Here is a 13406-nt window from a genome sequence, read left to right as displayed (position 1 = left end):
ATACTAAACAATCCAAAGGGTCTACATTGTTCTATCTCCTGCAGAATAAAAAAAATTATGACAAAACACAAATCTATTTTCAGTTTTGCTGGATTTTTTTTGGAGTACCGAATATTTACACATTAATCAAAAATGAATATGTTTCATTTTTATCTCTTCTATTACTTGAAAGCTATGTTGTCAGGTTTGTCCCAGTCCTCCAGTTAACTTAAAACCAACAGAAGTAACTCTATCACTAAAACTAATTTCTTGATTAATAAGTAAAAAGGCTGGAGATGCAAGGTCAGTAAAAATGTTCAGTTTAGATAAAGAAAGATTTATGAAGACGTTCTCCAGAGAAGACAGTTGAAATGATGAGTATGGTTAATCAAAATGATAGAAAAGGGGTTTGAGAGGCCAGATGGATGGAAGAAGGTGCTAGAAGGAGCAGATGAATGACACTGACAGTGAGTGATGGCATGGCTTCCTGCTGAAGAACAGAGGAGTTTCTCCAGAAAAATAAAAATGAAGAGAGCTGAGAAGACACTTCAGTGATGAATGCACTTCAATGCACCATTTTTCTAAGTCAGTACTGCAATATTTCTACAGTAGACATAGAAAAATTTGAAAAGTACAACACCAATCACAACCTCTGGGATGCAGAAAGTGAAAAAGTGGTCCTGAGGATAAAGGATGAAGCTGCGGAAAAGCCCCGTGAAGCTGCAGTAATGTGATTATTGCTCCATCACTTTTCTTGTATCGACTTATATTGAACTCTTGTTTGTATTTTGTCTCTCATTTTGTCAGAGTGCCAGATGGCGCCGCTGAGAAAGATCCTGTCAGGTGAGAAGTACAAGCAGAACAGACTGAAACAGGAGAAGTGGGGCTGAGTAAAATGATGGAGAAGAAATTGGGAGGGGTCAGCTGTGTTTGAGCAAATTCAAGAGTACAGTAAGTAGTTTTATCCTCAGCTCCTTTCATCATTTTTTGGACGGATGGATTACTTTGAGGTTTAAATGTAACTCCACAGTAGATTTGCAGCAGTTTAATGCAATGAGAAAAGTCATAACATTGTTAATATATGTGCTCCAAAGTATACTAACTGACCTCATCAGATTTTATTAACTTTCATCTCATTTGTGGCAGCTGTGACTGCTGCTCTCTTATAAACAAGTTGTCAAGAAGAGTCAAGTGAGCATCCTCTGTGGTTACTGTTAACAGCCTCTTCTGATAGTTGGGATTGCTGCCACCTTTCAGAGTATTTTCAGTCTTTATTATTTAACACAAATCTGTCCATAGCTTCTGGCAGCACAGTTTGTCAAAATGTATCTCTTATATCTCCTTCCATGTTAATCCAGGGCTGCTCAGTGGAACAGATGTTTAGCACCGTCGCCTCGCAGCAAGAAGGCCGCAGATTTGACTCCCAGCCGGAGCCTTTCTGTGCGGAGTTTGAATGTTCTTCCTGTGTAGCCATGGGTTTTCTCACCATCCAAAAACATGTTAAATTAGTTGGTTACTCACAAAGTTGTCAGTGGCTGTGAGTGAGAGCAGGAACGATTGTCTGTCTCATTTGTACCACTGCAGATAGGCACCCATGACCCTGAACAAGATATAGCATGTAAAGGAAATAGATGGATGGATGGTTGGTTTCCTCAGAAACTCTAATTATGCGAATGCTGAGTCAATACTCACACAATGAGCTTAGCCTATTGGGTAGGGTGGTTGTCCTCCAATTAAAGGGTTAGGTGTTCAATCCCCAGTCCCTGAAGCTTGCTGATATGTCTTTAGGCATGACACTGCCCCCCCCCACTGTCCACCAATATGCTTATAGGTGTATGAGTGAGAATATAAGAAAGTGCTGTTTATAGTGTGTATGACAGATATATAATCAAACTTACTACTGCACACTTTGTACTATTTTATCATTCATATGTTGAAATGTTCAGCTCACTCAGGAGATGGGTAACGTTTATATTTTTCATATATTAAACTTTATTTGCAAATATTTTCCCCATAGAAATATATTGAGATCTCTTCAATTCCTTCAAAATCGTTGTTCTCTTTGAAATCTACTTCAGCATACTTTTAGCTATAGTTTTTCTAGTTTTTACCTTTAGCTACAGGTTTGCTTTTAGCTATGGTTTTGCGAATTTCAGCTTTTAGCTTATGGTTTGCTAATATTAGCCTCTGTTCTGCTTAACCTTTATACTTTCAGTTTCAGCTTCACCAAATTTTAGTAAAGTCATTCAGCACTCAGCCTTCAAAGTATATTTTTTGCAGAAAATTATGTTTCTAACTGTATCTTACAGCACTAATTCAGATATTTTGTCTCAATCGAGAAGCTTGCATTGAACACATTTTATATCTTTTCTACAAATCCTCCTTTAAATCTTCCTCCTTTCTCACTAAATCTGCCACAGTAAACAGTTTATTATACTTTGCTGTGGGACACATTTACAACAAGCCTTTTGAAAGTTTGACTCACCATCTTTTTTGTGAGTTCCTCAGCCAGGAGCTTGTTCTGCATGCTTTTCTCCTCGACCTCCAGGCTCTTCTGGTCGTAGTTTAGAGCCAGCTCCTCCAGCGCCTGAAGCACCTCCTTCACCTCTGCTTTAGCAGATTCATTCTCTGTCTGCAGCCTGCAGAGCTCTGACTGCACCCTCTCACTGTCTCCCCTGGATGATGCTAAAAGCTGAAAAACACAGACGCTCAGCTAAATATGTAAGCCGCGTATAAAACAATTTTGCCAAAAGACGGAACAGAGTCATAGTAAAGGAAGACTTATTTTATGTGTACAAAAGACACTGTTTTAATAATGACCTCCTGCAGAGAGCACAATACAAATGCTAACAAAACAAATAAAACATATTTTAAAATATTCACCACAGAAATTCAAAAGATATTGAAAGAGCAGATTATATTTTGCTTCCACTGTGTTTGCTCTCCTGCTGTATCCCACTGAGGGTCATTTCCCTGAATGAGTGTCATTAAAAGTAGATGTAGCTCCTCCTGGGGTTCCTTCATATTTACACCAGCTCACAGCCTCTGTTTGAACAAATGGTTGCTACAAGACACAGGCTGTGGTGTTGCTATGATAATGTCAGCTCAACCCACAGCAGGAGCATTATGGGATACAAATGGACAAATTTAGCATGTGTACACTCCTTTTTTTTCAATTTTAATACATGCCAAAACCTGTTTTATTCTGCATTGCCTCTGTAATAAATACTTCCCTTAAAATACTTCCATTATTACCTTTTTATTGAGCCATTAAAGGGCTGTTTTTCCCAGAAGCGTGTAATAAATTTGTTGCTTGCCTATCAAAGTGGTCCAAACCATTTCTCGTTAATCCAAAATTTATTAAATTACAAGAGAACATTTGATTGTTTGCTTAACAACCAAAAAGGTAAATAAACAACGATAACAGGTACATGGAGCTTTAGTTCTTTTTCCTGTCTTAACATTGATTTTTCTCTGATTAAGTTGTGCCGAAGCAGAGACTGAAATATATTCAGTTTTAAAAAGCTTTTACCATAAATGCATAAAGAGCAACGACAAATAAATATACTCAGAGGCTTCTTTGGCACCTGAAAAGAGTTGTTTTTCCATCTCATTCATCTCAAGGGCAGGACAGTAAACCTCTCACAGTTGACTTCTATTTAAACTGCTGGCACATTTGCAGGAACCACAGCCCACTGTGAGCCATTTAACCAAACTGATGAAAGGATGTAAACCAAGATCTTTTACCTCCTCCTGGTCGAGCATCTGCTCCTTCAGCTTCTCCACCATCTGGCTCTGGTGGTTGATCTCATCGTCCTTTTGTGGGACAGACAAAATGAATAGTTAATTTGTGTTCAGATACTGGATAGAAACACTGGTTCAGGCAGGTTACTTCACACATCAACATCTTATAAGTTTGATATCTGATCACAGCAGTACATTCATGTACTGTACATTCATCAGTACAAGAAGAAAATTAGAATGAGAAGCTAAGTTAGTTGAATAAAATGTGTTTATTTCATTATTATTGATAAATGCTTAAAAAAACTGAAGGCCTAGCATTCCTTGAAGGAATGAGCATCGCCTTGTGCTTTTCTTGGCAGAGATTTAATGAAAATCATCTTGTGCTGAGAAGGGATGGAGTTACAGCCAATTTGGTCAAACCTTGTAAATGTTTTGTGCAATCTCAAGCAATATTTTCGAGATTGCACCAAATGTGATCAAGTTTGAAGCATATATTGAGGATGACTCTCAGCTATTACCAAACCAAATTTTAGCTCAGTATCTGTAAAATTAGCTGAGTTATAGCCAATCTGTGTGTCCGAAAGGTAGTTGGCTGTGACAGCAATCCTGAATTGAGTTGACTACAGAAGTTGATAAGTCATAGCTGTACACCCAGTAATTACTTTCTGGGAGTTTCATGAAAGTCCCTCCAGTAGTTCTTGAAATATTTTGTTAAAGCTACAGACAAGCAAACACGCAAAAACATTATCAGCTCTCATCATTGGCAAAAATCATGCATAAACCAAAGCAAAAGCAACTACGTTCAATAAGAAATGCTTTGTGTAACATCTAGCATGACATATTATAACAGGTATTGTTCCACATATGTATGTAAAAAACTGCACCAAATAAAATTCTCTTTAATGATGGATACTCATGTCTGGTATTCTGCTTTCTATTACAGTACAAAAAAATCTTTTGTTGTATAAATGCTGTTTCAGCATATTTAAAATGAAGTCAAATGATAAAACTGCTGTAATGGCAAATTATAGGACAATAGAGACCAATAATCCAATAATTGTGTACAAAGATAATGTTTTAAATAATGTATTGTTGTTATGTCAAAGTAAAACAGCTCTTTCCCTTGTGATATCCTTTCCTAAGGAGTGCTTCTGCTACATTAGTCACTTACTAAATGATCCCATGAATAATGCATGTTTAATAAACTCTTTGTATTCATGTGTGCACACTGCTGCAACTGAAATCCCAGCCCTGCCGTGTAATCAGCTCCACATTCATTTACAGAGGATCGTCCTGCATTCATCACCTTATCATCCAGCTGTTTGTAAAGCTTGCGGATCTCCTCCTCGTACTTGTGCCGCTCTTCCTCAGAGATGTGCACCACGATGGAGGAGGCGATGGAGCAAGGGCTGCAGGGAGTGCACGGGGTGCACGGCGTGCTTAAGTCAAGAGGCAACTCCTCGGAATCTGGAGAAGCGAAGGGGGTATCCTCCGGTTCTTCATTCAGGTGCTTTAGAACAGCAATATTCTCACCTAAAAAGAAAAGACAAATAATATGTATAGTTTTTGTCAATGTGTTGCCCTTGACTTAAGCAAATTCACCACCAAGGATTGTTGCATGAAAGGAGATTACAGTCTTATCTTTACATGTCCTTTACTTACTCCTGAGTGCATTTAATTATCAGGTTTGAGACATTTCAGTGCCATGAAGGGGACTCTTTTTCAGCATTGTGTCAGCCAGAATTAGTGCAGAACATTATATCATTACTGGAAGTTGAATGTTTGATCTGATTTTTTAACATTCAGCTGTATGCTGTCAGAATGTATTTGTTTATAGAAGAATCATAGTGTTTCTCAATAAAACATCCTGAGAAGACTTGTGTTGTGATTTAAAAAAAAAAAAGAAGAACTAAATATGGCATGAAAATTACAGAAAATAAGGGTTGGCCTGGTAGTGACTCTGGATTAGATGTTTTTAAGCTGTCCTCACTCATTCTGCATTAAAAAGGTTTATGATTTATCTCTAAAAATAGGGACAAATGCTGAAAAATGGGAGCATGAAGACTTTTATAAGATACGGGGAACTGACGTTTTCAGAGTTTAAGTAATCCTGTCACATACTGACATATTAACACCGGAACAATTAAGATTATCTCTAAATTGGGACCTGCAGGATAATTTCACGCCAGAACCAGCAGCTGCATAAAAACCTACACTGGAGTCCAATGTCCTTCCTAGGTTTGTGTTATTTATGTCAGTAAAAGGGGACCAACTTTCCAGCTCTATATTTCTATTCTATGCCTCCTCTAGAGTGGCTTTTTGTGATTCAGAGTTCAGATACTCGTCATTTATGCAGCCCCTCTCCGTCTGAAGCAAGCTGTTTTAGCTCCTGTCACTTTGAGCGTTCAGTGGACTTGAAGTGGAGGGCTATTTATACCTAGTTTCATGAAGTCACACTGCTTAGTCGGTGTAGTTCAGCAGCTCCTCTCTGTTTTTGTTTTTAAATCTTATAGCTGGCCCTTAGGAAGCTTTTTTTTACAGCTATTCAGATTAATGATTTGATGCAATCTGTTGGCTTCTTTAGCTGAGCTAAATTGGTTTACAAATCAACTTCATAAAACTATAATGATATGAGACTGAGCTGAATTGATTTAGATTGAACTGGCTCGCTTATTATTAATTAAACTTGTTTCCTATTTTATAAAGTGCTCCTCGTGCTACATAAAAAGAAATTCAAATAAATATGTTTCCTTTTTGCTCTTTGGCAGAGGATCTGCCTCGAAGACCATAAAAATGCATATATAGCAGAAATCCCTGCATGAGACGATTGTTATTTACTTTGAGCCAGTCTTGACTAAAGAGCTTGGCAATGTAAAACAGGATGGAGGTCAACAGCATCCACATCAGGGATTTTCTGAGATGGACTGCAATGAAGAGAGCAGTGAGAGGGAAAGTGTGGCCAAGGTGCCATCAAAATGATCTGACAAAAAACTAGAAGCACTAAATTCTGAGTACAACAGAGAGGAAGAGAGGCAGTAAAGGAATAGGCTGGTGCAATAAAAGAAATGATTTCCACTGATGGACACTCAATATAGATGTGCTTACAGTGCATTTACATTCAGGTCAGTTGTTGAGGGATTTGTCTTGAAGAGAAACAAAGGGCAAATTTGATTCATGATTTGAATGTCAACTGATCACAACCACTGAGAGCCCTGACATTTGAAAGGACCAGCAGATGAAGACAGATCTAAGTGCATGAGAGGGAATTAATAAAAGTAAAGAAGTGTGCCTCGTACACTTGTTTCCTGTGTGCACACTGATGCACGTGTACGTGAGCTGACATGTGACAAAGCCACTTTATGTAATGACTTTTCTTTACATGTGATGGACCCTCGTTGCTGAGATAAAACATAACGATTCATAAAACATAAATTCTGCCACACTGACTTTTTTAGTCCAATGTGATGGGAAATCCAATCATCCAAAGTGTCCTACGCATAAGTCTGATTAAAAAAAAGACATAGCAGGATAGCAGGAAAGCAGTGTTTATGTGTTTTAGGCACAAGTCCAGCAAGTCTGTTTGACTGCCTTTTCCTCCTATATCTCTGCTGAGAGGTATTCCGATTAGATCAAATATGGTTAAGTCTGCAGTGATGTGGAATGAAAAGTAATGTCTGCAGGCTGCTGAAAAATTCATTTCTGTTAGAATACTTATCCAGAAAAAGGGAATGAGGAGATGTAGTTTGTGGAGACCGTCTTTTCTGAACTGTTTTTACCACAAGTTTTTACCTCCAAGCACTAAACAGTACATTTTAAAATCATTGTAAATATTTATATATTTTTTTTCTTACTTTTTACTCATAGGTCAGCAACCTGCCGCTGTTGAGCCACATGTGGCTCTACAGCTTGTCTTAAGTGGCTCTCTGTAACTTTGATCAAAAATATCACAAAGCACTGGAGTATTTTTGTAATGTAAAACAGGAAAAGGCAATTTTCCTGTCCAAATTTTTTGCAAAAAAGTGTCATTCTGCAGCAGAATGACACTAAAAATACAGGTTAATTCAGCTGCCATTGTAAACCTTTTTTATTTTATTTTACAGAGATTAGTAGACATATCTGTCATTATCCCCTTATTTCAGTATCAGAACTAGCTAAATAATATTAGCTTAAATTGTCACTAAAATGTGTTTAAAATGCAATTCTCAGTTTTACTGTTGAGCTAATAGTTTGTTAATGTGTTTACTGCTTTTTTTTTGCAATTGTCTGATATATGATATGGTTTAACTCAAAATCTTTGTTTTTCAACATATTTGCAGCAAACTACAAAAAAAGCATAAAAATCAAAGCAGTTTTCAGCAAGTATTGAAAATGACCAGGTTTTAGGACATCATGAATTATAGGTTGGACTAACATACAGCAAGTTAGAAAAATAGAAAATAAAGACCTGACTTTAATAAAAATCCTACAGTATCTTGAGCAAATTAAAGAAATAAAGGTTTGGGCTGTTTGAAGACATTTAAGTGATAAATAATGGACCGAATGTAATTCTTATGTTTGCTCTTTTTAAATAATAAGGATGCAATTAAATGCTTAATTTATCCAAAAACAGAGAAACTTTTTTCTCATTTTCCACAAATATGACAAGAGCTGAAATAGCTCTGCATAGGTCCAAAAAATAAAATCTAATTTTCTTTTAGTTTTTTGTTGTTGTCAATTTTTGTTTGTTTGTTTGTTTTTGCTGAAGACTTAAAAAATAAAAAGCAAAACCTGTTCCTATCCACCATAATCTGGGGTGTATACGTGAAGAGAGCATTTTAATAAACAATTTTATTTGACATCCTCTTAGATTCTGATTAACATTAAAGTGTATTATATATTTGTTACATCCCAATAAAACAACAGAGTTTTTATGTTTTTATCTCTTTAAGTCAGAGGGTGGGGGTGGGGGTGGGGGGCCTCCACCTTTTGCCTTTTTAACCCATCCTCTGGAGATCAAGAACTGAGGGCAATGATGTGTTAACATTTAAGGCTCTTGATGAAGGGTTTAAGTCCAAGCAAAGATAAAATGTAACAATTTGACCCAAAAGCAAGGCATCCATCTGCTGCAGGGATGCCGCACTGCAGCTTAAACTGCACTCTGACCCGTGGCTTTCCAGCATTCTGGGAAAACAAATTACTGTGGCTAAAGTGTACGTGGCATTTCACAGCTTATTTCTTCATCTGTATTTTGTACAAAGTTTCACAGCAGTCTGGACCGTACTGGACCTGACATTTAACACAGCTGTCACTTCCACAGTTTCCTGGTAGGAAATGATAATTGCGTGTAATTCAGTGAAATCGGTGGCAAATATTACCATTCCTCCAGCAGTTCAGTTCAGCTTCAAGTCGCTGGATAGTCTCCTTCATTGACCTGTTCTTCTCTTTTTCCTTCTCGTACTTCTTCTTCCACTGCTCTGCTGTGAGCTCCAGATTCACCGTTACAGTGTTTCTAATGGTCTTGGCTCTAATTAGAGGAGGGCAGCAGGAGAAAAGAAAGAGCGAGCGTGACAGATTGGGATGGAAAGGTAGGAGGAGGGTGACGAGAAAAGGTACAGAAGGAAAAACAGAGAGGAAAAGGAAAGTGTGAGAGGAACAGAGAAACTGTTAGGTGCTCAGGCTCAAGTTGCTCATTGAAAATGGTCCTGCATCTTATTAATTGGTATGCAAATTGGGTTTCTGCAAACAGAGTTTGGTGACATAGAGGAGGAGGAGGAGGAGGAGGCGACAGGGACCCCAGTGCAACAGACCGCTTGAAACAATTACATTGAAACAGAAAAATTATATAAATTTTAAAATGATGGAGTATCTTATTCTGCTGTGAGCATCGCTGAATAGAAACACATATTGTAATGAAGCCACAGTGCTTAATGTCTGTTACTTAATTTCACACTTCACTGAGAGAACACTGTGTTCTTAAACAAGAAAATCCTGATACCAGCAAGACAAATAACCTTATCTGAACATTTCTCATCAAATTAGACTTTAGCTAAAATGTTATTTGGACAGTGGAACAATCAAACATCAGCTCGCAAGAAGTTTATGTGGAACAAATTGGTTGTGATCGTTTATATGCTGAATTATAAACATACATAAACAATACAAGCAAAAAAAAAAAAAAAGCAAAGCTATTTTTTTTGTAAACATAATACAACAATTAACTCTAATCCAGACTTTAAAGTATAAAACCTTCTGGGCTTTTTTTTTTTTGAAATGTCAAAAATGTATTAATATATTTTATCACTTTTTTCACATTCAAATGCGTCACACCCTTTATTCTATAACTTGATGTTCTTTAAACTAACATGTTTGTCCAAAATTCATAGCAAGAGAATCAAGACAAGCATGTAATGTTCTGTGGGTTTCTTTGAATAAGAAGTACTGGAAGCTGGAAAGCAGACCAAATCTTGCCAATTAGAAGTGATGAAGAAGAAACCAACAGCTGTGTGTGGGTCGACAGCAACGTTAGAGTAATTGTAAACCAGCCCGAGCAGCTGAGTGAGATGTGTGCAGCAGCTCAGGGCTACTTTACACAGATTCGTGTTACCGTTGGCCAAACATCAGCGTGGATTTGGTCTCCGTGTCGTTATAGCTGGAGGGGGAGCAACAGATGAACATGGTGGTGCGACAGTTCCCGCCAAGCGAATCCTGAAGGATTCGAGTCATTTTGCTGTCACGATACGGCACGTGGGATTTCTACAAAGAGAAGAAAAGGGATTTCAAGATTGCAAGAAAGACAGCAAGAAAAAGACAGACGGGAAGATTACAAGGCTCAAAGACTTTCTGAATTGCTGCTCCACCATGCCTGTCTTTGAAATGTGTGTTGTTAGCAGCAGCGGAAAGGAATAAAAGAAAAGATTGCTCTATTTCTGCCACATCATTCACAGAATTACTAGTTTAACCTCTGAAATGTACTTATAAAGAGTGTGGCCTTGCTCAGTGAATAACGAATGAATACCAGTGTATTTCTAACAGGTTGGTGAGGCTTTTACAATCTGTCAGCCTTTCCATTAGGTTTATGAGGATGTTCTCCGAGCTTTATATAAGAGGAGACAGTAAATGTTCTAATTATGATGATGGGGCTTCGGAGGACCACAGCATGTGGGTCAAACGGATCATATTGCCAGCTGTCGTGGCACAGAGAATTATTGATGAATGGGGCAGAATGCCAGCTAATATGTCACTGATTCGACCCAGGAGTCAAAACTGCCAAGTTTCTCACCCTGGTGCTACAATTTTTACATATCTTTCCCATTTTATGCTCATGCATGATAAGTTAAAGATTATAGCTGTGTTAAATAAAATATGGAACCTTTAATGTTTCATTGGCTTGCCTAATCTTTGCTATTGGATTTGCAGTCTCAGTGACAAGATTAAAGACATTTGGTCATAAATTAGTTCACTTTTAACCTTATTTTTAGTCATTATGTTGAACTATTGTAGCTAGAGCTGAGAGGTAAGATGACATTTGCAGATAATAATCTTAACTCTTACCAGTAATTGAATTATTAGATCTAAATCTTGTGCTATTTCTCCAAAATGAAAGCATTTTCCATTCATTTAAAGTAGAGCTCAGGCTTTTTCTATGAAACTGACTAGAATTATTGCACTAGTGATGTAATTGATGTTAAATTACACTGCATTCTGGTGGCTCTAACACTTTGAGATCATTGATTGCAGCAAGGACGCATTGTTCTGATAACAAGCATGAGCTATTTGTTTAAAACAAATAATGAAAAAGGCAAGCCTTAGGCAGCCTCTGACAAATTAAAAGGACTGCAGAACATTTTTCCACCGTACCGTTCCTTCAGCCAAAGCTGAGATGACGTTCCCCAGTGCTGACAGGGACTTGTTGATGTTCTTGGCCTCATCCAGCACCGCTCCCTCTGCACCCGTCTTACTGACCTGACACAAATACACAAAGATGAGAGAATTTACTTCATTATTTAAGTATAATTTCCAAGCCTTGAAGAAAAGGGCGTCACAACAGGATTTGCAAAAACACGACGTAAACCTTTTACCTCTCTGAGTAACAGAGACAAGTGAAAGCCTTTCTAACAAGCAGACTGGATTTCTGTATAAATCAGCATCAGGAGCCCACAGAATGAAAATAAAAACATGTACTGATGGTCATTCAAAAGTGCTCACCTTTTGTAATAGCGTTTGCTAGGATTTTTTAACTATTTTGTTTGTTTATAAAGTTTTACAAGGCCTTTTCCCAGAATTGCCGCTCTAAAATTATTTTAGTTTATGAAGGTCATTCAGATCCTCTGATCCTGGTTTCATAAATGAAAACAAAATTATGCTGTTTTATTCAGCATCCAGCCACTGAAACAGACGCACAGAGGATCAGAGAGCAGCCAAATATATTCGTTGAAATCCATCTTTTTATATAACGCTTTGTTGTTTTAGTATTTTACACATATCTCCTAATTATGTTTATTATTCATTAGGTTTTGTTTTGTTTGCATAATATTTTACTGCTAATGTTATCTATCCCTTCTAATTTTTTTAAAGAAATGTAAATAAGAAATATTTTATGTTGCATTTAGCAATTTTTTAGTTGTTCTGGTAAATTGGAAAAGAAATTCATTTTTAATTTATTGGTAGCTTGAAGACGCTAAATTAATAAAATTTGATAGCTTGACTGATGGATAAGTAAGAAGTGAATTTTTCTTTTTACCTTGGTATTACTAACATGCACTGACTAAAAGAAACCAAGTCAGACCACAGACTTTAACTCACACTACTTAGTTACAATGCACTGCTACAAAGAGCAGGAAGTGAAGTAAACAAGCAAGCATTTATTAGACGCAATACAGCAAACTACTGTTTAATGGAAAATATGCAAACATTATTAAACAAGTAATTAAAGATCAAACATTTTAATGGAGTCAAAATTAGGCCATTGTTTTTTGTTTTTAATATTGCATGAATTTATAGACATTTTTTCCAGAGTAAACAGTTAAGTATAAAAGACATGAGATGAAAATTTCTCCCAGAGTGTCAGTTTTAACAGCAAAGGCAAACCATTCAGTGGCATAATAGTCATGGGATCCAATTACAGCCACATTAAAAGGATTTTAATTATAGCAGAAAGTAAGTTGTCCTAAAATCGCGCACCATTTTCCTGTTTACTCCGAGCTATAATATTTTGTACCGAGCCATAAGATGTTGCTGGAAAAGAACCACTTCTTTATTGTCCCCCAAGACAACTTACAGGTGCACCATCAGCACCTAATAGCAACGAAACACAGCCGTCAGCATCTGTCCAGAGTATACAGCCCTCTGCTCCTCTCAGGGAGCACTATTCCATGTTTTCCATTACTGCTTCCAACTGAAGACTTTATCCAGGAGCAAAACCATGTGACTGATGTGTCTCTAATGTATCTCCCCCAACCACTTCAGAGTGAGACTTCTTTTCTGTTCATGGATGAGGCCAAGTGGCTCCGATTCCCTTCAAAATACCCTTGACAGAAGAAGAAAATGTATCCTTTGTGGCTACAAATACTATATTTGTCGAGCTGAAACATGCTTTAGAGTTTTTGCAATTTTTACTAAAACCAACTGAATTTTGTAAAAGTGAGCAAACACAAACCCTAATTTTACACAAATGACAAACTAATCCTCACCCCCCCCCCACCCCC

At 37.3% G+C, this 13406-nt stretch overlaps 1 protein-coding gene across 2 annotated transcripts in view; it reads right to left on the bottom strand.

Annotated features, from left to right (window-relative positions):
• kif5ab (kinesin family member 5A, b) overlaps positions 1-13406 on the bottom strand; it is a 65638-nt gene that overhangs the window by 21587 nt on the left and 30645 nt on the right. For both annotated transcript variants that reach the window (XM_017408880.2, XM_017408881.2), the window contains exons 9-14: positions 11560-11664; positions 10307-10455; positions 9078-9226; positions 5030-5256; positions 3727-3795; positions 2465-2671 (exon numbers count right to left, since the gene is read on the bottom strand). In XM_017408880.2, coding sequence (XP_017264369.1) covers positions 2465-2671; positions 3727-3795; positions 5030-5256; positions 9078-9226; positions 10307-10455; positions 11560-11664 — 906 coding nt within the window. The remainder of the gene's footprint in view (positions 1-2464; positions 2672-3726; positions 3796-5029; positions 5257-9077; positions 9227-10306; positions 10456-11559; positions 11665-13406) is intronic.

This window comes from Kryptolebias marmoratus, linkage group LG4 (genome assembly GCF_001649575.2).
Source record: "Kryptolebias marmoratus isolate JLee-2015 linkage group LG4, ASM164957v2, whole genome shotgun sequence".
Lineage (NCBI taxonomy): Eukaryota > Metazoa > Chordata > Actinopteri > Cyprinodontiformes > Rivulidae > Kryptolebias > Kryptolebias marmoratus.
This window is presented reverse-complemented; position numbering and strand designations above follow the sequence as displayed.